Genomic DNA, 22,239 nt, shown 5'->3' with positions numbered 1-22,239 from the left:
AAGGAAGGAAGGGACAGCCAGGTCACCTCTGCCCCCAACGTCTAGAGTTCGGCTTCCTCCTGTCCGGGGGGTGAAAGGGAAAGCCGCCCTACCCTCTCCAACTTCTGGAGGTCTTTGGAGGCGGGCTGGTCAATTTTGAAGATCCCCAGGTTGGAGCGAAGGGTGTTCTCCTCCTCCTTCAAGGAGGCCAGGAGCTGCCGCATTGCGTAGATTTGCTCCAAGGCTGCATCAGCAGACAAGGCGCTGGTGAAAGGCCCTGGGAGGAGAGGAGGAAGAGAATGCCCAGTATAAACAACCCTGTGTCCTCTGGCGCCTCCCGGAGGAGGATTCTGCAGGAGAACTGTGATGAATACAGCAAGCCAACTTTGGCTGGGTCTTTCCTGAAGACAGTTTCAGAGGGCAGCCATGTTGGTCTGCAGCAGAAGAGCTAGATTCGAATCCAGCAGCACCTTAGAGACCAATAAGGTTTTCAGAGTATGAGCTTCCAAGAGTCACATGAGCACATGAAGCTGCCTTATACTGAGTCAGACCCTCGGTCCATCCAAGTAAGTATTGTCTACTCAGACCAGCAGCAGCTCTCCAGGGTCTCAGGCAGGGGTCTTTCACATCACCCATTTGCCTAGTCCCTTTAACTGGAGATGCCAGGGATTGAACCTGGGACCTTCTGCATGCCAAGCAGATGCTCTACCACTGAGCCATGGTCCCCCCCACTAGCCTGGCAACTAGTGGGAGGGTAGTGGGCGGCGGGGGGTGGGGAGTCTTGGGAGAATAATTTAAAAGAACAACAAGGCCTCGGCCACTCACTGGAAGTTCTGACCACAGAGTTCCTGTTGATTCCTAGAGCTACCCGGAAGTGACAAGGTCAGCTCTAGCAATTGCCAGAAACTGTATGGTAAGATTACCGCAGAGTTTCTGGCGACTTATAGAGCTATCCTTATCACTCCCAGGAACCTCCAGAAACTCTGTGGTCAGAACTTCCGCTGAGGGGCCAAAGCCCCTTTATTTTTCTTTATTTTTTCCTCACCAGGACCATCAGCCTCCCACCCACCCACCACCCTTGTCGCCAGTTTCTGTCTACTAATGAGCTGAGCAGCAACAGGCAGGGGCTCCCGTTGGCTGGAACTCTCCCACCGTAAGTGGGCAAATGGGAATCCTACCGTTGATGTCAAAGTCCTGAAGGAGATTCTGGGCCTTCTTCTTGAAATCGTCGGCACAGTGGATGAGGCCTGTCTTGAATTTCTCCTTGTGCTTCTTCAGCATGGCCTCACTGTCCAGGATGCACTGCTGGAAGGACAGCCACTCCGAATTGAGCTCGCCCAGCAGCTGCAGCACCTGGAAGGCAGCAGGCAGAGAAGTCAAGAAGAGGCCGGAAAAGCATGGAGCACCAATTCCGTGCAGATGGGATAGCAATGAGAAGAAGAGGAAGAAGCAGCAGCAGCAATGGGGGGGAGGAGGAGGAGGAGAAGAGGAGGAGGAAGAGGAAGAGTTGGTTTTTATATGCCAACTTTACCACTTAAGGAAGAATCAAACCGGCTTACCATCACCTTCCCTCCCCCTCTCCACAACAGACACCCTGTGAGGTAGGTGGAGCTGAGAGAGCTCTAAGAGAGATGTGACTAGCCCAAGGTCACCCAGCTGGCTTCATGTGTATGAGTGGGGGATCAAACTCAGTTCTCCAGATCAGAATCCACCACTCCAATCCACCACTCCAAACCGCTCTTAAACACTACACCACGCTGGCTCTCAGAGACACACTTGAGAGAACGGAGCCCTCAAGGCTGTGGAGCATTCAGCCACCAGGTCTCTTGCCCGGCACAGGGAGTTCCCCGATCTACCTTCCCACCCCATTTCCAAGAGCAATTATCACATTTGTGCCTCCAGTGGCCCTAATACTGGGGCCGCCTGCAGCAGCAAGACAAGCGCCAGCGATGCTCAAGGCCATTCAGTGGGGCAAACCAGGTCAAGGACACGGGCTGGACCATCAGGGAACAGCAGCCACACGCGGCCCACGTACCTCTTCCTCCACAGCCACTTCGTACTTCTCAAGGATGGCAAACTGCTCGTGGATGGGCGGGATTTGACCCTCAATCTTGGGCAGCTCCTGCTGCAGGGTTTCATGGAGCTGCAGGCTCCGGCCCAGCTCCTCCAGGGTCTGCGGGGGACGGCTGACGCTGCAAGAGGAGGGGGCGCCCGTTAGCAGGGGCCGAGGCGGACCCGAGGTGCACAGGTGTGTGTGTGTGTGTGTCAGGGCCCCATACTCACTCCGCGGCATTCTGCTGGAGGTAGGTGTGGAGCTCCTGCAGGCGGGTGCTGGCCATCTCCTTCAGCAGGTTGGTGAGCTTGTTCTGCCACTCGTTGCAGTGCTGCACGACCGCCGCCTTCAGGTGGGAGCAGTCCAGGAGCACAAACTGGATGCTGAGCACCGTCTCCTCCTTCTGGACGTTGTTGGCTACCTCCATGTACCTGGCGGGTGCGCAGAGTGAGAGAGAGGTCCTTGGAGCAGGGCGAGCCTCGGGGCTTCTCTGGGACAGACCCTCCGTGGGGACAGTCGAATCGCTTTCTCCCTCCCCCCACTCCGCCACACGGGTGCTTCTCCCTGAGGCAGCAGCCTCCGGGGGGGGGAGAGAAGTATTTCTTCACACAACGCATAGTTAAATGGTGGAACTCCCTGCCCCAGGATGTGGTGATGGCTGCCAACTTGGAAGGCTTTAAGAGGGGAGGGGACATGTTCTTATGGAGGACAGGGCTATCAATGGTTACTAGCCAAAATGGCTACTAGTCATGATGCATACCTATTCTCTCCAGGATCAGAGGAGCCTGCCTATTATATTAGGTGCTGTGGAACACAGGCAAGACAATGCTGCTGCAGTTGTCTTGCTTGTGGGCTTCCTGGAGGCACCCGGTTGGCCACTGTGTGAACAGACTGGTAGATTTGATGGACCTTGGTCTGATCTAGCATGGCCTTTCTTATGTTCTTATGAATACTAGCCATGATGTATTCCTATTGTCTCCAGTATCAGAGGCACATGCCTCTTCTATGAGGTGCTATGGACACAGGCAGGATAATGCTGCTGCAGTTGTCTTGTTTGGGGGCTTCCTAGAGGCACCTGGTTGGCCACTGTATGAACAGACTGCTGGGCTTGATGGGCCTTGGTCTGACCCAGCATGGCCTTTCTTAAGTTCTTATGAATACTAGTCATGATGTATCCCTATTCTCTCCTGGATCAGAGGAGCATGCCTCTTCTATGAGGTGCTGTGGAACACAGGCAGGACAATGCTGCTGCAGTCGTCTTGTTTGTGGGCTTCAAACCATTCATTGACCCAAAGCATCTGATCCTGGAGAGAATAGGGATGCATCATGACTAGTTGCCATGAATACCCCGCTCCTCCATGAACACCTCCACTCTCAGTGAACTCTCAGTGAAAGGTAATCTGGGGGAGAGGGAGAGAAGCTCTGCCACCCGTCAGGTTAGAAGCGGTTACAAAGGGCCCAGTTCAAAAGTGATTATGGTAAAACGGAGGTTATCAAAAATTCCCCTTTGTGGCTGTTAGCCATCTAAATTGGGCACTCACGGGGTTAGCACAGCTAACGCCGTGTTTCTGGGCGCCTCCCCTGGGAGTCAGAACCACGGATGCTGCAGCCGTCTGGTGGTAATGAGGGTTCCCAGCTCATCTGGCTCCGTCCTCAATTCAAACCTCAGAATCTTTGCTGTAGCCAGGGACTCTGCACCTTTCCTAATTTAAGCAACGCCTGTCAAACCCGTCTGGAAGACTGTCTGGCAAGAACTTAACAATTATCTCTCCATGCTTTTTTAACATTTATGCACGCACTCTTATTTATGTGACTGCATCTCTGTACTTTTCCCTCGAAAGAGGTGATTTAGAGACGCTGCGGTGTAGCAGTTAAGAGCGTCAGATCAGGGCTGGCCGGATCAGGGTTCCAACCCTCACTCAGTGATGAAGCCCCCTGGGTGACCGTCACCCAGGGTCTCTTGCCCAGCCCTTCCTTCCCTCGCAGGGCTGTTGTGAGGATATAAAAGAGGAGATGAGATGAGGATGCTGCCTTGAACACACCAGAGGAAGGGTGAGAAAAAACGTACTAAATCAATAAAACGCCCCCATCGTTGTATGCTTCAAACCATTCATAAACTTTCCAAAGCTGGTGTGGCATCCAATCCCACGTGCCCTGCAGAGGCGGGTGTGTTATTCTAATTTGCCAGTCCTCCTTCACAGCCAATCATATCTCCATTGGCCAATCAGAAGGCTTGCTGGGCAAAAGACCCACCTGGCCCCACCCACATTCTAAGAACCCTCGGCAGGCACCAGGAAAGGTTTCGGCGGGCACCAGGGCACCCACCCCCAGGCACCACGAGGGGGATCTATGGTTTACACGGCTGCTGTACATACTCAACTCCCAAATGGCAGAGGCTCCGAGGTTGGGTACACCCTGCGCCAACAATGTGAGTCCTTCAATGACTGAGCTCCAGTTAAGTCTCCAAACAAGGGCACTGTTTGCCCAAGACTCAAAATAGAATCACAGAATCATAGAGTTGGAAGGGAACACCAGGGTCATCTAGTCCAACCCCCTGCACAATGCAGGAAGTTCACAACTACCTCCCACACACACACCCAGTGCCCAGAAGATGGCCATGATGCCCCTCCCTCTCATCATCTGCCTAAGGTCACAGAATCAGCATTGCTGGCAGATGGCCATCTAGCCTCTGCTTAAAAACCTCCAGGGAAGGAGAGCTCACCAACTCCCGAGGAAGCCTGTTCCACTGAGGAACTGCTCTTTTAGAAAATCCTTCCTAATGTCTAGACGGAAACTCTTTTGATTTAATTTCAACCCGTTGGTTCTGGTCTGACCTGGAGCAACAGAAAACAACTCGGCACCATCCTCTCTAGGAGAGCCCTTCAGGTACTTGAAGATGGTTATCATATCCTCATATCCCCTCTCGGTCTTCTCTTCAGGCTAAACATCACCAGCTCCTTCAGCCTTTCCTCATAGGACTTGGTCTCCAGACCCCTCACCATCTTTGCTGCCCTCCTCAGGACACATTCCAGTTTATCTACATCTTTTTAAAATTGTGGTGCCCAAAACTAAACACAATACTCTAGGTGAGGTAGAGCAGAGTAAAGCAATACCATCACTTCAAATCCAAAGATGAATCAGCCCTGTCGGTTCTGGGCAGTTCAGACAGGGCAACGGGCAGTAACAGAATTCTGAATTCAGGGTCCGGCACGGGAATGTGTTGGAGGGGAAACTTCAAAGAAGAGCAGCTGGCTCCCCAGAGGGAAAGAGAGAGGCATAAGGAGGTCCCTGCATGCGGCAGAGGAGAAGAAGATGCTCACTGTACCTGGGGGCTGCTGTCATTTGTGAGCCGGGACTGTGGCTGCATGGTGCCCCCACTAACTTCCCTAGCTCTAGGGTCACTTCACACAGGCACGGCTGCCGCAGGGAAGGAGAGACAGACCCCTCCGAGTGAGCTGTTCATCGAAACATAGTTTTATTTCTATCTTCCTGACTCATCAAACCCAGGCAGGCCAGCAGGTGGAGGCCTGTTCGAGCCCCGAGGGACCTTATTATATTTTCCCCTGTTTCATTAATTAATTCCCTGTCAACGGGCCGCTGGAAACACAAAGCCAAATTTTATTAACCGGGAAGCCAAAAAAAAAAAAAAGTCCCCTGAAGGGACAAATGGGGGGCGCTGGCAACCTTCGGGCCCTGGCAGAGACGGATCCGTCCACTGCCTCCGTAGCTCCAGTTCCTCTTTTAAGGGTCCAAGTTTGCCTCCAACCCACACCTGGCTCATCAATTAGGCATGTCAGAAATGCTGAGTCAGCAAAGCACAGAGGCCAGAAGACGCTGGGGGCAACACTACAAGATTTATCCTGCCTCCCATGACACCCCCTCTGCCCTGCCCCTCTCCTCTCTCCAACAACCTCCGGCCCGCTGTGCAGATTTGGAGATGAACCCAGATTTGGCACCTGAGGCTTAAAAAAGATGGGGAGCAACCCCTTTCCTGTTTCTTGTGGGCTGCCCCACTGACCTCCCGGAAAAAAAATGTTCCTCGTTGCCTTTAATCTGGGAATTCATCAGTGTGCTTCTGGAGTAGGCAAGGAATCAAAAGCTCGTAAAACACGCAGTAAACGCAAAAGTTCAAGAGGCAAACAGCAGCTGCTACACCGGCCCTCGGCCTCCCCACCAGCCCCAGGGACACCCGTGACCTGCCCATGACACACACCCCCACTTCAGACTTGGCTTTTCATCTTCATCTGTTTCGTTCTGTAACTGCAAGAAGCTACTACGCGGGGGCCGCCTCGAGTCCTCCTGCCGCCTCCCGTCTCCCTCTCTCAACACTGAGCACAGCAAACCCCTGGGATGGCGGGATTGGGAGGACGAGTCTCTCCCTCTTCCTCTCTCAAGCACTTGACATGCTTGTTCAATAAATTATTAAAAGATTAAGGGATCAGGGATGGAATCCTTCCATTTATCCCTCTCACATGCAGACATGAATCGCTCTCGGCCAGCCCGCCTCCACCTCCGCAGCCGGCGCAAGTGAAGTGACGGGAGGGGAGGCAGAAGGCCTCGGCCTGGCGCAACGGGAGGAGGAGAGGAGCTCTGGCCAGCCCCCTGGGCAAATGGCAGCAGAAAGGCTGGCATGGAAGGGGAGGCACTGTTATGCACCAGGCAAAAAGAAGCCATGGGTGGGAAAGAGAAGTGGGGTAAAAGAACTCAAACTCCGCTGGCTCTAAGGCATCGTCTGCATTTGGACTTCGCTGCACCGTTCTGGTCACATGAACACGTGAAGCGGCCTTATACTGAATCAGACCCTCTGTTCATCAAAGTCAGTCTTGTCTACTCAGACCGGCAGCAGCTCTCCAGGGTCTCAGGCAAGGGTCTTTCACATAACCTACTGGCCTAGTCCCTTTAACTGGAGATGCCAGGGACTGAACCTGGGACCTTCGGAATGCCAAGCAGATGCTCTACCACTGAGCCACGGCCCCTCCCCAAGATGGTCATCCCATCTCAAAAGGAAGACCACCGCACTGGAAAAGGAAGGGCCAAGGGCAGCCAAAAGGACTGAGAGATTGGAGAACCTACCTCACGAAGAAAGGCTAAAGGGTACGGAGCTTTGCAAGTTTGGGGGAGTGCTGAGAGAGGAGTATGTCGCTGTGCTTGCTGAGGTCCAAGAGAACTCCTGCTCCTCCTTCCAGGGGATTGGAACTCAAGGTCAGCTAATGATCTGGCTTGGCAAGAGGTTCAGGGGAGCTCCGAAGGGAGGGGCTGTAGCTCAGTGGCAGAGCATCTGCTTGGCATGCAGAAGATCACCAGTTCCACCCCAGCAGCATCTCCAGTTAAAAGGACCAGGCAGGAGATGATGGGAAAGACCTGTGCCTGAGACCCAGGAGAACTGCTGCCAGTCTGAGTAGACAATGCTGACCTTGATGGTGCAAGGGTCTGATTCAGTGTAAGGCTGCTTCATGTGAAAGAAAGGCTTCTTCACACAATTCACAGTAATGGGAACCACTGCCACAAGACAAGGGCTTTAAAGGGGGATTAAGCACATTTGTGAACGGTCATGAGCCACCAAAGCTAAGAGGAACGCCTGTGTCCAGAAGAGTGTGCCGAAGAGGGCCACTGCCTCTTTGACCCTTGCTTGCAGGCTTCTGATTCGCCACTCTTGGCCAAAATGGACCTGTGGTCAGATCTAGCAGGGGGCTTCGGATGATCTTATAGCAAGCGCTGGCCTGCTTGCCCAAGGCAGGCCAGGTCTGGGGGTGGTGGAAAGCTAAAGGGAACCCAAGCAGTCGTGCCACCCTCCTGGCCCAAGCAACCGAGGTCAACCCCCACCCCACCCCGCTTCCAGGCCGCCCGTGCCAGGCATTCGCTCTCTGAGCTCTTTGGCCTGTTTGCTTCGGTCTCCTGCAGCAGCTGGATCATGTTTACAAAGCCCTTAATGTGACGTCTCCGGGGGCAGAGCTGTACAAACATCCTACTTGCACTCAAGACTTTCTGCATTTCTCTCCCCGGTATTTTGTTTTTTTAAATCACTTTTGACATTTGCATGGAAACAGGTTTTCTTTCTGCCTGCTGCTTATTCTCCCAGACCTATCACTCACGCTATGCTGAATTCCAGCCTCCCCCCAGGAATGGGCAGGGCAGCTGTTCAGCGGCACACAGCAGTGCTCCACAACACTTTGCAACAAGAAGGGAAAGCGAAACAGTTAGGCCAAGGCGAGCCACAGGGAAGCCGGGACAAAGGGGGAGGACCCCCCCACACTCCCCCCAAAAAAGCTTTGCTGCAGCCAGGACATGCAGACAGGAAATGCTCCAGATTTGGGGGGCAGGAGAGCACTGTGTGTTCTTTACTGCAAATGGGGTAGAAGAATTCTGGGGGGAGGAATTCTGCCACCAGTTGAAGAACATAAGAGCTCTGCTGGATCAGACCAGTCAGGGTCCATCTAGTCCAGCATCCTGTCTAACACCGTGGCCAACCAGTTCCTCTGGAGGGCCAACAGCAGGGCAGAGAGGCCGAGGCCTTCCCCTGAGGTTGCCTCTTGAACATAACAAAAGCCATGCTGGATCAGATCAAGGCCCATGAAGTCCAGCAGTCTGTTCACACAGTGGCCAGCCTCCTGGCCCAGTTGACTGCCTCTGAAGGGGGAGGTCCCCTTTAGTCACCAGGGCTAGGAGCAGCTGATGGGCCTCTCCTCCACCGATGTGTCCAAGGACACAGCTCGCCTGCCGTCCCCTGGGCCCGCAGCCCTTCTTCACTCCCCCCCACCCCCCAAAGCCATGGATGCCCATGTCAACACGGGACTTCCCCGTGCACACTCTGCTGTTACCGAATAGGGACAAACAGTTGCCCTCCGCTGTACCAGGGAGTGTTCAAGGTGCCCACTTCAGGGGAGAGCAGGATGGGAACCAGCAACCTGGTACCCCTTCTGGGCAGCACCCCAGACACCCCAATGCTTATGCGCAAGCTGGATTCCGCTCGCCCCTCCAGATGCAGGCTAGACCCCCTCTCGCCCTGCGTCCTCCCCATTGCCCCTCCCCCTTCTGCTCCTTTGTCCTTCTCCCTCCAAATGTGACTTCCGCTGATGCCCAGACTCCCCATCAGCACGGTGATTCCCTGGAAATGCCGGCATGCCAGCCTCGCCCAAGGAATCCAACCTTGGCGGTATTGCCTATCCCTCCCTGTCAGACTGAGTCCACTACTAGGCTAAAGCGCAGGAGTATCCCAGCCGCCATGGGTGACCCCTCCTGCGCATCCTCTCCTTGGGGCTGAGGTGGGCAAAACGTGCCCTTCGGTATCCAGTGGACAGGATAAGCTGGCTCCCTTTCAGATGCTGAGGCCCAACACCCCAGACAAAGGCCCCCTGCTGAAGCTAGGCAGGCCGGTGCCTCAGTGGGAGGCTTACCAGGAACAGCCCCCTATTCCCCGCATGTACGGCACCTGGAGTTCTTTGATGGAAGAAGAAAGGCAGAATACCAACAGAGTAAATAAATATTAACAAGGGGCCTTCTGTCGCAGATTATAAGACTCTGCAACTCCCTCCCTTACACGGGGGGGTTTGGCTTGTCCCAAAGAGGACAGCCTGATAACTGGGGTGCCAGGGCCGGGTGGGAGAATTCCAGGAGATTTGGGGGTGAAGCCTGGGGAGGGTGGGGTTTGAGGAGGGAAAGGACCTCAGCGGGTTATAATGCCATAGAGTCCACCCCCTCAAAGCAGCCATTTTCTCCAGGGGAACTGAACTTCATAGAAACATAGAGTAGGAAGGGACCACCAGGGTCATCTAGTCCAACCCCCTACACAATGCAGGAAATTCACACCTACCTCCCCCAACACTCCCACCCCCAGTGACCCCTACTCCATGCCCAGAAGATGGCTGAGATGCCCTCCCTCTCATGATCTGTGTAAGGTCATAGAATCAGCATGGCTGACAGGTGGCCATCTAGCCTCTGCTTAAAAACCTCCAGGGAAGGAGCGCTTACCACCTCCTGAGGAAGCCTTTTCCACTGAGGAACCGCTCTAACTGTTAGAAAATTCTTCCTAATTCTTCTGGAGATCAGTTATAAATCCAGGGGATTACAAGGCCCCCACTTGGAGGCTGGCAACCCTACCTACAACAGAGCCAAAGACACACGGAGCAAGCCACACATCGCCTGCAAGCGCCCTCCTACCGAGCTGTGTCAGCATCGAAGGACGACACCAGCGGGTTGAGGTGCCGGTAGCGGTTGATGAAGGCATCCTTGTTAACCTCCCAGATCTCCCGGTACACGTCCCAGGTCTTCAGGTACGTCTGGAGGTGGGTGGCGTTGTTCTGCATGCCGCTGCTGATCTGAGTCTGGATCTTCTTGATGTCATCATCCAATTCTGGAGGGGGATAATGCAAGCGGAGGCTGTCCAGCTGGCAAGCCCTGGGCCAGGCCTTTCGTCTCCAAGGAGGAGCCAGGCAGCGGCCCAAGGCCCCCACCGAGAATGCCCACTCTAAAGGCCAACACACAAGGAGAAGGAGGCGCCTTAAGTCAGTCATGGTTAGAGAATCAGACTGGGATCTGGGAGACCCAGGTTCGAATCCCCTCTCTGCCATGGAAGTTTGCTGGGTGACCTTGGGCCAGTCACGCACTCTTGGACTAAACGACCTCGCAGGAGTTGTTGGGTAGATAGTAAAACAGAGGAGAGGAGAATGATGTAAGCAGCTTTGGGGCCCCACTGGAAAGAATGGCGGGGTATAAATGAAGTAAATAAACACATAAATGAGGAAGACACCAAGAAAAGGGTAGGAAAAGCAAGAACCCCTTCCCTTTAAATAAAAAAGTAAAATGCGAGCGGGGAAAAAAAATGCCCCATGAAATGAAGTTCTCTCCCCCTCGAGCCTGTGAGGCCCCATCCCAAGTGAGAGACTGTGGCATGAAATCCCATACAACCTTGAACCCCTTCCGGGTGGAGCATCCCACAGCTCAGCCTTGTGCCAAACTTCTCCACCAGCACTCAGGCCAGACGGAACCCAGCCCAGCTGCCCGTGGACACGCCGCCAACGAGAGCTGGCACTGCCCTTTTTGCCATCTCTTCCTCCCTGGGTAGCCGACAGGGGACTGCCGTGTGCCAACAAGAGTGTGGAGTTGTTTTCCACAATAGGTGGCTAATAATCCCTTGGATTCCATGATGCAACACGCAAAGAACCCACAGCGCCCACTCATCCCCGTTCCCCCAGGGAAAAGACCCCACCAATTCTCTTTGAGACGGAAGGAACAGCCACAAAGGGCCAGCCAGTTCCACAGAGTCTGGGCGGGGCACCCACCCCAGGCTGGAACCCCAGCAGAGACCAGCTTCCTCCAGCCTCCTCGATCGAGGCTTCCTGGGGAGCTTCCAAGAGAGGCAAAGCCAGCTCCGTGAATCACACCACGACACAAACAAAAACTCATGCGCTGGCATCCGCGAAGCCAGGGGGAGCGGAAGCAGCAGCAGAACTACGGCAGAGCCTGCCTGGCCACAGCCCAGGAAAGAGCGGAAAACAGAAGCAGGCAATAACCTGACTGCTGACGCTAACAGCTCTGGTGGAGCTCGGGACCCCGGCCTGCTTCTCTCCTTCCTCCCGCCCATTGCTCCATCCCTCGTTCCCACCTTTCCTTCCAGAGCTGCTGTAGATGGGGAAGGGGTCTTGGCTCAGGTGCTTCTCCCGCTTGGAAGAAACACACTGGCAGTCTCCTAGTGACTCCCTCCCCACCATAATTCACATTTAAAAGGGATGGCCCAGGCTAGCCTGATCTTGTCAAATCTCGGGAGCTAAGCAGGGTCAGCCCTGGTTAGTACTTGGATGGGAGACCACCAAGGAAGTCCAAGGTTGCTACACAGAGGCAGGCAATGGCAAACCCACCTCTGAATATTGACGAAGGCTTTCACAGTCAGAGTTCATTGGTTCTTGTAGGTTATCCGGGCTGTGTGACCGTGGTCTTGGTATTTTCTTTCCTGACGTTTCGCCAGCAGCTGTGGCAGGCATCTTCAGAGGAGTAACACTGAAGGACAGTGTCTCTCACTGTGACCCCATCTCTCACCTTGTGGGTAAGAGACCCACACCTTGTGGGTAAGGTGAGAGAGACACTGTCCTTCAGTGTTACTCCGAAGATGCCTGCCACAGCTACTGGCGAAACGTCAGGAAAGAAAATACTAAGACCACGGTCACACAGCCCGGATAACCTACAAGAACCACCTCTGAATGTCTCTTGAATTGGAAATCTTACAGGATCACTATAAGCTGGCTGCGACTTGACATCATTTTCCACCCCGTTTAATTTCTGCTCTGACCTGGATGGCCTAGACTAGCCTGATCTCTTTAGATTTTGGGAGCTAAGCAGGGTCGGCCCTGGCTAGTACTTGGATGGGAGACCACCAAGGAAATCCAAGACTGCTACAATGAGGCAGGCAATGACAAACCACCTCTTCCTGTTGTCTCTAGTCCTGAAAACCCTACGGGGTCGCCATAAGTCAGCTGCCACTTGTGAGAATGTAAAGAATGGCCTGGATGTTCCAGGCTAGCACTTTCCACCACCACCCCTCAGCGTAATGCTTTTGTTCCTCATTTTAGATGAGGCCCAAGAGGAGAAAGGAACCGCAGGAAGACCAGACCCCCAACATGCCACGCCAGTGGCTCACAGAGCAGCCTGTCACGCGAAGGCTCAGAGGAGGAAGAGGTTTGGTCCTTCTGGCTACCCAACCCCCCCTCCCCCTTTGAAGGGGTTCGCCGTGACAATTCCCCGGCGGCATCCTGCATCTAAAGAGAGGCCGGCAGCAAGGCCGCTCACAGTCAAGATGTCTTCTCGCACGAAGAGCCCGTGACCCTGGGGCCTGGGACCCTTGTGCACCTGTGCAAAGAGCATCCCCAGCTGACAGTTCTTTCCTTGACCTCGGGACTTTCCTGCTCTTCCTCTGAGCCATTGTTGGAGGGAAGACGCAAGACCAGCGGGACTCCTGCTCTCCTCTCGTGTGAGAGAGGCATGTGGGCCACAGAGCGCGTGGGGCAGGCCCCAGGAAGAACGGGCCAAGCCCAAGCTTTGTGGGCGAGCCTCAGGAGGCCAGCTTACCCACAAGGTGAGAGATGGGGTCACGGGTGGGCTTGCGCCTGATGAGGATCTCTGGGAGGCGCCGGAAGACGGAGATGCTGGTGATGAGCTGGGCGCTGATGTCGTTGACCATGTTGGCCAGCTGGACGAGGGTTGGAGAAAACTCCACCTGCGAGAGCAGAAGCTGGTGGGTCGGCAGGAAGGAGCAGAAGCCAGAGGGGAGGCCCAGAGATTCAGGAAGCAGGAACAGCCGGATTTCACTCCAGGAGCACCAAAAACCTTGTAGGTCTCTCAGGGGCTCCTGGACTCGAATTCAGCTGCTCCACTGCAGACCAACACGGCTACCCTCGGATCCTCTCTTGGTAGGAAGCAGGAAGAAAGCGTATCGCCACCAGCCGACTTGGGTTTAGATAACGACTGGCGCAAAAACCAAATTCCACACATTGTGTAGCAACATCTATCACGTTATCTAATTTAGAAATGCTGACTCCACCTTCCCAGCATCCTGTGCAGCTTTAAAACTGGCATTAGCCACACCATCCTTTCACAATTTCCACCAGCAAATTCAGAAACGTCCTTTCTCCTCAATGGCCTCCCCAAGGAGCCCAGGGCGAATTTCCCCCAGGAGCCAGGAGGCAGAGAAAGGCTCACCTGAGCGGTCTGAACCGGGTAGTAGTCCTGCAGGATCACCTTCACCCGGAAGAGGGGGCTGGGGCTGGTCTTGCCGTCCCCGTTGATGGCTTTGGAAAGCTCCATCAGGGACCACTTGACGTTCAGCCGCAGGGCTTCCTCCATCATCCGGTCCATCTTCATGGTGTAGTTCAGCCAGTGCTGCTGCACCTGCAGGGAGAGAGGGTGGGGGACGGAGTGGGGGACATGGGTCATGGCAGGGAAACCCTAAGAAGCTCACAGGGAGAACCCACACGGCCACCAAGCGCCACCCCGAGAAAACTCCTTGCAGTTTCATTAGAATCAAATACATCGCTTTGCCCTTAAACCCCACTGGTTGCCTGGAAGCCAGAATGGTGTAGTGGTTAAGAGTGGTGGCTTGGAGTGGAGGACTCTGATCTGGAGAACCGGGTTTGATTCCCCACTCCTACACATGAAGCCAGCTGGGTGACCGTGGGCCAGTCACAGCTGTCTCCGAACTCTCTCAGCCTCACACCTACCTCACACGGTGTCTGTTGTGGGGAGGGGAAGGGGAAGGCGATTGTAAGCTGGTTTGATTCTCCCTTAGGTGGTAGAGAAAGTCAGCATATAAAAGCCTACCCTTCTTTTTCTTCTTATACCCAATCATGCTCTGGGGCATTCATGTCCATATCAACATTAACTAACAAGAATATTTAGCTTGCTGCCCAGAAAATCCACTCCTCCATAAATGCACTAAGCACTTTCCCAAAATGCCATTACCTCCAACAAAGGCTGTTGTTCCAGAGTATTCACATGAATACACAAAGCTGTCTCATACTGAATCAGACTACTGGTCCATCACAGTCAATACTGTCCACTTAGGATGACAGCAGCTGTCCAGGGTCTCAGGCAGAGGTCTTTCACATCACCTACTTGCCTGGTCTTTTTTAACTGGAGGTGACAGGGATTGAACCTGGGACCTTCTGTATGCAAGGCAGAGGCTCTTCCACTGAGCCCCCCACCCCCCAACATGCACATGAAACAGCCTTGTACTGAATCAGACCATCAGTCCATCAAAGTCAGTATTGTCTATCCTGACTGGCAGCAGCTCCCCAGGGTCCCAAGCAGAGAAAGTCCTTCCACATCACCTCCTAGCCAGTCGTTTCAACTGAAGTTGCCAGGGATTGAACCCAGGGCCTTCTGCAAGCCAAGCAAATGCTCTACCTCTTAGCCATGGCCCCCGCCCAGAACAAATGAAGTTTCCTTCTACTGAATCAGACCCTCGGTCCATCAATGTCAGTCTTGTCTACTCTGAGTGGCAGCAGTTCTCCAGTGTCTCAGGCAGAGGTCTTTCACGTCACCTACTGCCAGATTCTTTAACTGGAGATGCCACAGACTGATCCCTTACAACAAATTTCAGGGACACAATAATGCCACCTCCTGACAGTTCAAGAATATAAGAAGAAGACCCTGCTCTTCAATTCCCTTCAGTGGCAAACAATGAATTCTAATGCATTCTGGATGTAGGAACACCCAGTTCCCAAGCACTCCACCATCTTCTGGACTTCTCACCTCTGGCCCATCATGCTTGAAGACTTCGTAGGTTTGCCGCATGATGGTGATGCATTCCTCGTGGATGGTGATCAGCTTCTGCTGCACTGAAGTCCGGTGCTCCTTTTGGTCCTCCTCAAATTCCAAGTTGTTGTAGATCCTCTTGCCCGTGATCCGGACCAGCAGAGCCTCGCTCATCTGCTGGGCCCGGCGAGCAATGGCCAAGGTGGCTGCCTTGTATTCGTTCACAATGTTTTGCACCTGTGGGATCGGCCATGGGAAGTGAGGAAGGCTCCCGAGCAGAAGGATCCAGCTGCAGTGACCCATGCTTTAGTTAAATCTGGACTGGACAATTGCAATGCGAATGTGCTCTTCTGGGGGCTACCACTGAAGAGAGTTCGGAAGCTGCTCATAATGCAGAACACTATGGCTAGACTACTAGCCAGGGCTACCCACCAGGAACGTGTGACCCTGATAACTACAGCAATTATACTGGCTACTGATCCGCTCCCGAGCCCAATTCAAGGTGTTGGCTTTGGTCTTTAAAGTTCTACATGGCTTGGGACCAGGGTATCTGAAGGACTGTCTTCTCCCACATGTTCATGCCCAGGAATTAAGATCACAGGGAGAGGCCCTCCTGACTGTCCCACCAAGTCACAGGGCACTACGGGCCAATCGTAAAATGTTGGGAAGTTGCAAACCAAGCATTCCCCCTACTATGAAGTCAGCTGTTTCTGGGTTCAGTAGAGGAAAGTCAAGATGGGCCTTTTGCTTTGGGAGAGACACACTTTGGGAAAGAAACAAACGGGCAACAGAAAACCCACTGACGAGTGCCATAGAACCCAGGGAGCCCTAAGAGGAACGAGGCCAGTGGAGAAGACAGCTCTGCTAGCAGGCCACAGCTGTCAGGGCCTGGGCATCAGGTGTGCACACTGCTCCCTGGGTCTCGGGAACCCCGGAGGAGAGGAGGCCCTCAGGGTTCAGCCACCCCACCCCCCCAAGCAGACCTTGCTGGCATGAAGGCGGCACTCAGTGATGAAGACGGTGCTGGCTCCTTTGAGGGACCAAAGGAGCTTCTTGAGGCCGGGCTGGATCTTCCGGTCGAGGTAGCGAATACGCTCTCGGAAGAGGCCCCTCTCCTCCGTGGACAGCATGCTGATGATCCTGGGGAGGCAGGCAAGGCAGAAGGCGTGAGACCCAGCCACGGACAAGGCCCTGCCTTCCTCTCCACACTGGCCCCACCCAAAACCTTACAAATTCTGCCAAGATCGCAGTGGAAAACCCATTATGCAAAGTTCAATCCAGCCACAGGCATCCGATTTGCATAAACTGTTCTGATTGCAGGCTTTGGGCGAGAGGATAGTGCAGATTTCTAAGGACACAACATACATTCAGGCTTAGGATTAGTTATCCCTGCTTGTCTTTTAACCAGCCTGAGGTAGAGCAGGTCCCCCCCCCCTCCAACCTTTCCAGGCTGTGTCCGCGATGAGAGAACAGAACTCGGAGGTAGAAGAGTAGTTGGTTTTTATATGCCGACTTTCTCTACCACTTATGGAAGAATCAAACCGGCTGACAATCACCTTCCCTTCCCCTCCCACAACAAACAACCTGTGAGGAAGGTGGGGCTGAGAGAGCTCAAAGGGAGCTGTGACTAGCCCAAGGTCACCCAGCTGGCTTCTTGTGTAGGAGTGGGGAAACCAACCCGGTTCTTCAGATTAGAGTCCACCGCTCTTAACCACTACACCACACTGGCTCTCTCCCGCTGGGGGTATGAACTTGGTTGGGGTTACAAGGGGGGGCTGCCATCCTGGGACCGCAGGTAATGGTCCTCGATCAGGATCGGTTTCTAAAGCCCAGGACAGCTCAGCCTCCCCAAAAGCCAGCCAGGAAAGCTTCATCGAGCACAGGCTCCGGCCCAGCCCTGCTTCTCTCCCGCAGCACCATAAGGGTCTCCAATTAATTCCCCGGTGGAAAGGCGCCAGCACAAAAGGAACGCTTACACTTGTGTCACGTTAAAAATACAGCTGCCAAGACAAAGCTCGTTCCGAACAACACTCTCGCTGAAGAGGAACGCCTCCATGTCTCACTTCAGAAAACACTGTGGCAAAGCAAAGAGAGAGGGGGGCCCTCCCTGCCAAACACACCTTGGGAAACGTCAATGGGGGAGGAGAAGAAGAAGAAGAGTTGGTTTTTATATTCCACTCTTCTCTACCCAGCGTGGTGTAGTGGTTAAGAGCGGTGGTATGGAGCGGCGGAGGCTAATCTGGTGAACTGGATTTGTTTCCCCACTCCTGCCCATGAAGCCAGCTGGGTGACCTTGGGCTAGTCACAGCTCTCTCAGCCCCACCTACCTCACAGGGTGTCTGTTGTGGGGAGGGGAAGGAAAGGTGATTGTAAGCACGTTTGATTCTGCCTTAAGTGGTAGAGAAAGTCGGCATATAAAAACGAACTCTTCTTTTTCTTCTTCTTCTACCTTTTAGAAGTTTCAAAGAGGCTTAGAATCACCTTCCCTTCCTCTCCCCACAACAAACAGACACCTTGTGAGGTAGGTGGGGCTGAGAGAGTTCGGACAGAACTGTGACTGGCCTAAGATCACCCAGCTGGCTTCATGTGGAGGGGCAGGGAATCGAACCCGGTTCCCCAGATTAGAGTCCGCCACTCATGTGGAAGAGCGGGGAATCGAACCCGGTTCTCCAGATTAGAGTGCGCTGCTCTTAACCACTACACCACGCTGGAAGCAAACGGCTGGCTGTATCTCCTCTCAAACCCAGCAACTGCCTCCTGCTGCAGCTGGGGCCTGCTGGAGTCGGGGCACGGCTAAGGAGGCAACAGGCATAGCCCACGATCAACACAGCCAGCGCTATCACCAGGGCTGCTGTTTCCCTCTCTGGCTGCATTTTCCCCTTTGGCCCACAACCAAAGAGGTTGGAAAGAGACAGTGCATATTCTCCTTCCTTCTCGGAGGACAGAGCTCCCCAGCAGGTGGGCCACCACTCAGACTATAGAGCATTGCCCCACCCAACAGGCACAACGCCCCATAGGCCTTCCTGGCCACTCACCCGCCTTAGCTCCTCCCAAAGACCCACAGCTGGGTCAGCGCCTCAGATGGAGCTCCCCAAAAGAACCACCAGCACCACAGACGGTCACTTGAGGCCCAGCAGCCAAAAAAGCCGCAGTTCTACTATTAAGTGAGATGAGATCGGTCTCCTACGTCAGCATTTCCCAACCTGAAGGTCCTGACACAAAAGTGGGCTGCGAAGCCTGTGAAAGACTGTCCTGGGCTCTTGCGTTTTATTGATTTGTGCATGCTCTGTTTCTTTTCTTTTTTTAAAAATGGTCACTGTACCAAGTACATTTAGACCTGTGGGGTCATCATGCCGAAAAAGTAGGAAACCACTGCCATGAGTGACCCTCCGCTCCCCCGGGAATGGCTGCCCTTTCTGCTCAAAGTAGCCCCTTGCCTTGTGCTTCCCCGGCACCCCTGAATACAGTGCGAGCACACACACCCATGAACACACGTGAAGCTGCCTTTCACTGAATCAGACCCCGAGTCCATTGAGGTCAGTACTGTCTACTCAGAGTGGAAGCCACTCTCCAGAGTCTCAAGGCAGAGGACTTTCCCATCACCTACCGCCTGGTCTTTTGATGGGAGAAGCCGGGGATAGAACCTTGGACCTCCTGCGTGACAAGGAGATGCTCTATCACTGAGCCATAGCCACACAGTGCCAGCACCAGGGCTTTGGGGAGGACGCCTGAGCAGGGCCACAAACCTGTTATAGTCGCGCGTCACCAGCAGCAGGTTCTCCCGGAGGTTGCGCAAATCCTCTCTCCTGTCGTACAGCTCGACCACGTAGTGGGGGATCTCAAAAAGCAACCTGTCCCAATAGTGGATCTCCACAAACAGCTTGAGCACGTGCCTGGGAAAAGAGAGGAAGCCCAGAGACGCTGTTGAGAGGGCAGGAGCCAGCCACAGCAGCCCGGCCGGCTCTCGGGCCCCAGCTTACTTGTCGAAATTGATGTCCAGCATCCCTGGCTTCTCGGCGCTGAGGACGAGGAGAGGCGTGTCCAGGCGCTTCAGGCAGTCCTTGTCCAGGGTCTGAGTCCATTCATGGAAGGTCTTCCTCTCAATCTCGTCCATGGCGTGGACCAGCAGCTGGTAGGTCTGGAAGCTCTCCTCCCCGGTCCCGATGTGGGGGATGAAGTGGGCGTTCTTGAGACACTGGGGGGGAAAGGGGGGCAGTTTCAGAGGGGCAGCCATGATGGTCTGCAGCAGGAAAACAGTGTTGCGCTTGCCTGCAGATGTTGTTCATCCGGGGGTCTTCTATGCAGGCACGCATGGGACTGCACAGAAGCCAGGAAGATAAAAACAGCGTGGTGCTTGCCTGTAACTGTTGTTCATCTGGGGGTCTTCTGTGCAGTCCCATGCATGCCTGCACAGCAGCCACATAGACAAAGAGCTAGGTTCGAGTCCAGGAGCACCTTAGAGACCAACAAGATTTTTGGCGTATGAACTTTCGAGAGTCAGAACTTCCTATCTGAAGAAGGGAGCCTTGAATCATAGAGTTGGAAGGGACCACCAGAGTCATCTAGTCCAACCCCCTGCACAATGCATAAAATTCACAACTACCTCCCCCACACACACACACCCAGCGACCCCTACTCCATGCCCAGAAGATGGCCAAGACTCAAGGTTATAGAATCTGCATTGCTGATAGATGGCCATCTAGCTTCTGCTTAAAAACCTCCAGGGAAGGAGCGCTTACCACCTCCCGAGGAAGCCTGTTCCACTGAGGAAACACTCCAACTGTTAGAAAATTCTTCCTAATGGCTAGACAGAAACTCCATTAGTTCTGGTCCGACCTTCTGGGGCAACAGAAAACAACTCGGCACTATCCTCTACATGACAGCCCGGAAATCTTGCTGGTCTCGAAGGTGCTCCTGGATGCACATCTAGCTGTCAAGGGGGATGTGCAATGACTCTGCTCAAAGGATGCATGAGGCCCCTGGAGGCTGGCCAGACCCCAGGTTGTTCCAGGGTACATTCCCCGCCCCCCGCCCCCATGCCTGCAAAGGCAGCTAATGGGGAACAGCCAAGTTTAATTCCAATGTTCTGGCAAAGACCGGCTTTCCTGTTCCTAGACAGAGAGCCTGTCTTTCTTCCACGCACCTCGTGGGTTGGCAACCCTCCCTTCGCACACAGCAAAACACAGCGCCTATCTCCTTTCTGCAAGGGAGCGTGGCCTTCCCAGCAGTAGAAGGGGGAGGGGGGGTTGAGCAGCAGATGAGGAGGGCACAGACTCCATACTGCACAGACGCACCTTGGATTTCAGGGCCAGCAGCCTCTGCATGCGCACGCACGGGAGATGCCGGCTCGAGGAAAGGCAAACCAAGCTCAGGCTGCTTTGGTGCGTGCCTACCTTGCCTGTCTTCTCCTCCCCCCACAGCGCAGCTTGGCAAAGGCCCTCCCAGTGCCAGCCCACAGCCTCTGGGCTCCATTCCCCCACCCCGTCTCGAGCTCCACTAGAACATTAGTTCACTGCTTGGTCAACAGTGGGCATGAACAAAATGGGGGGAATTAAATTCTGGTCGCCCGTTACCCTCTTTCCGGTGGGTGTAATCGAGAAAACAACATATGCCACCTAGAAGAGTGGGCCAATTATTAGTGCCAAAATAAAATTAAAAAAGGACGGCTTTGAGCAGGTTCTTGTCATTAGCACCACTGAGTCAGCCAGGACTGAGTTCCTCTGGGAAAGGACCGGGTGGTACAGGAGGTAGCGGTGGGGAGCCGGGCAGGTGGGGAGGGGGTCTGCACTGGTAGCCTTCGTAGACCCCCCCACAGCAGCCGACAGGCACACATGGACACATGGAGTTGCCTTGGTCCATCAAGGTCAGTATTGTCTACTCAGACCGGCAGCAGCTTTCCAGGGTCTCAGGCAGAGGTCTTTCACATCACCTACCTGCCTAGTCTCTTTAACAGGAGATGCCAGGGATTGAACCTGGGACTTTCTGCATGCCAAGCAGATGCTCCACCACTGAGTCACAGCCCCTCCCCTCCCAGGCAGCAACAGCCGCTTTGTTCTCCCCTCCCTTTTAACTGGCACGTGGTTCCTGGTTTTCTCCTGTTTCCCCCCTGCAATGCATGACAACCAGAAGCAAACATGGAGAGACAGCTAGATTTTGGGGGGTATGAACTTTCAAGAGCCAGAGTTCCCTTTGAGGTGCCACGAGACCAGGAGCCCCCATCCCTTTTGGAGCCTGCAGGCATCTTTGGAAGTCTGATACAGGGTGGGGGGGCACAATTTCAAAATGGCTGCTGCAGGAGGTGGAGCCAGTCATAAAATGGCTGGAGGACCATAAATTTCAGGGAGTGAGGTTACACCTAACTCAAATAGTAAAAATTCGACGTGTCAGGCAGAAGCTCCATTTAACAGGATGCTTTTCTATCTGCACAGACCATCCCCACTGGGCAAACGCCCCACCCAGCCCCTCCCTCTTTCTAAAAGCACTTGGCAGGTGCCAGGAAAGGTTGGTGGGCGCCATGGCACCCACTGGCACCATGCTGGGGACTAGGGTTGCCAATCTCCAGGTACTAGCTGGAGATCTCCTGCTATTGCAACCGACCTCCAGCCGATAGAGATCAGTTCACCTGGAGAAAATGGCCGCTTTGGCAATCGGACTTTGGCAATGGCATTGAAGTCCCTCCCCTCCCCAAACTCCGCCCTCCTCAGGCTCCGCGCCAAAAAACTCCAGCTATTTCCCAACCCAGAGCTGGCAACCCTACTGGGGACCCCAGCACTAGTCTCTGGGCTGCTTCAGCTTCAGCAGGCTGTCCCCCTTGGCCAAAGGTTTATATACAGTTCCCCAGCCAATCAGAAGCCTACTCTGTTCAGAGCCAATCAGGAGCCTTATCTGATGGGCAATCACAGCCTTGGGATTTGCTGCAAAGAATGGCAGAGAAGGCTGGGCGAATTTCACATGCGCTCAGCTTC

The 22,239-nt window shown here is 54.2% G+C and overlaps 1 protein-coding gene across 1 annotated transcript in view; it reads right to left on the bottom strand.

The window, feature by feature from the left end:
* DNAH2 (dynein axonemal heavy chain 2) overlaps positions 1-22,239 on the bottom strand; it is a 102,334-nt gene that overhangs the window by 60,806 nt on the left and 19,289 nt on the right. Inside the window, exons 12-22 of the mRNA XM_056863627.1 lie at positions 19,255-19,469; positions 19,021-19,167; positions 16,258-16,414; positions 15,272-15,511; positions 13,721-13,909; positions 13,091-13,238; positions 10,190-10,382; positions 2,263-2,463; positions 2,015-2,171; positions 1,158-1,332; positions 93-256 (exon numbers count right to left, since the gene is read on the bottom strand). Of these exons, the coding sequence (XP_056719605.1) occupies positions 93-256; positions 1,158-1,332; positions 2,015-2,171; positions 2,263-2,463; positions 10,190-10,382; positions 13,091-13,238; positions 13,721-13,909; positions 15,272-15,511; positions 16,258-16,414; positions 19,021-19,167; positions 19,255-19,469 (1,986 nt within the window). The remainder of the gene's footprint in view (positions 1-92; positions 257-1,157; positions 1,333-2,014; positions 2,172-2,262; positions 2,464-10,189; positions 10,383-13,090; positions 13,239-13,720; positions 13,910-15,271; positions 15,512-16,257; positions 16,415-19,020; positions 19,168-19,254; positions 19,470-22,239) is intronic.

The sequence above is a fragment of the Euleptes europaea genome, chromosome 18, assembly GCF_029931775.1.
Source record: "Euleptes europaea isolate rEulEur1 chromosome 18, rEulEur1.hap1, whole genome shotgun sequence".
Lineage (NCBI taxonomy): Eukaryota > Metazoa > Chordata > Lepidosauria > Squamata > Sphaerodactylidae > Euleptes > Euleptes europaea.
The sequence above is the reverse complement of the archived record's forward strand: the minus strand, read 5'-3'. Positions and strand labels throughout refer to the sequence as shown.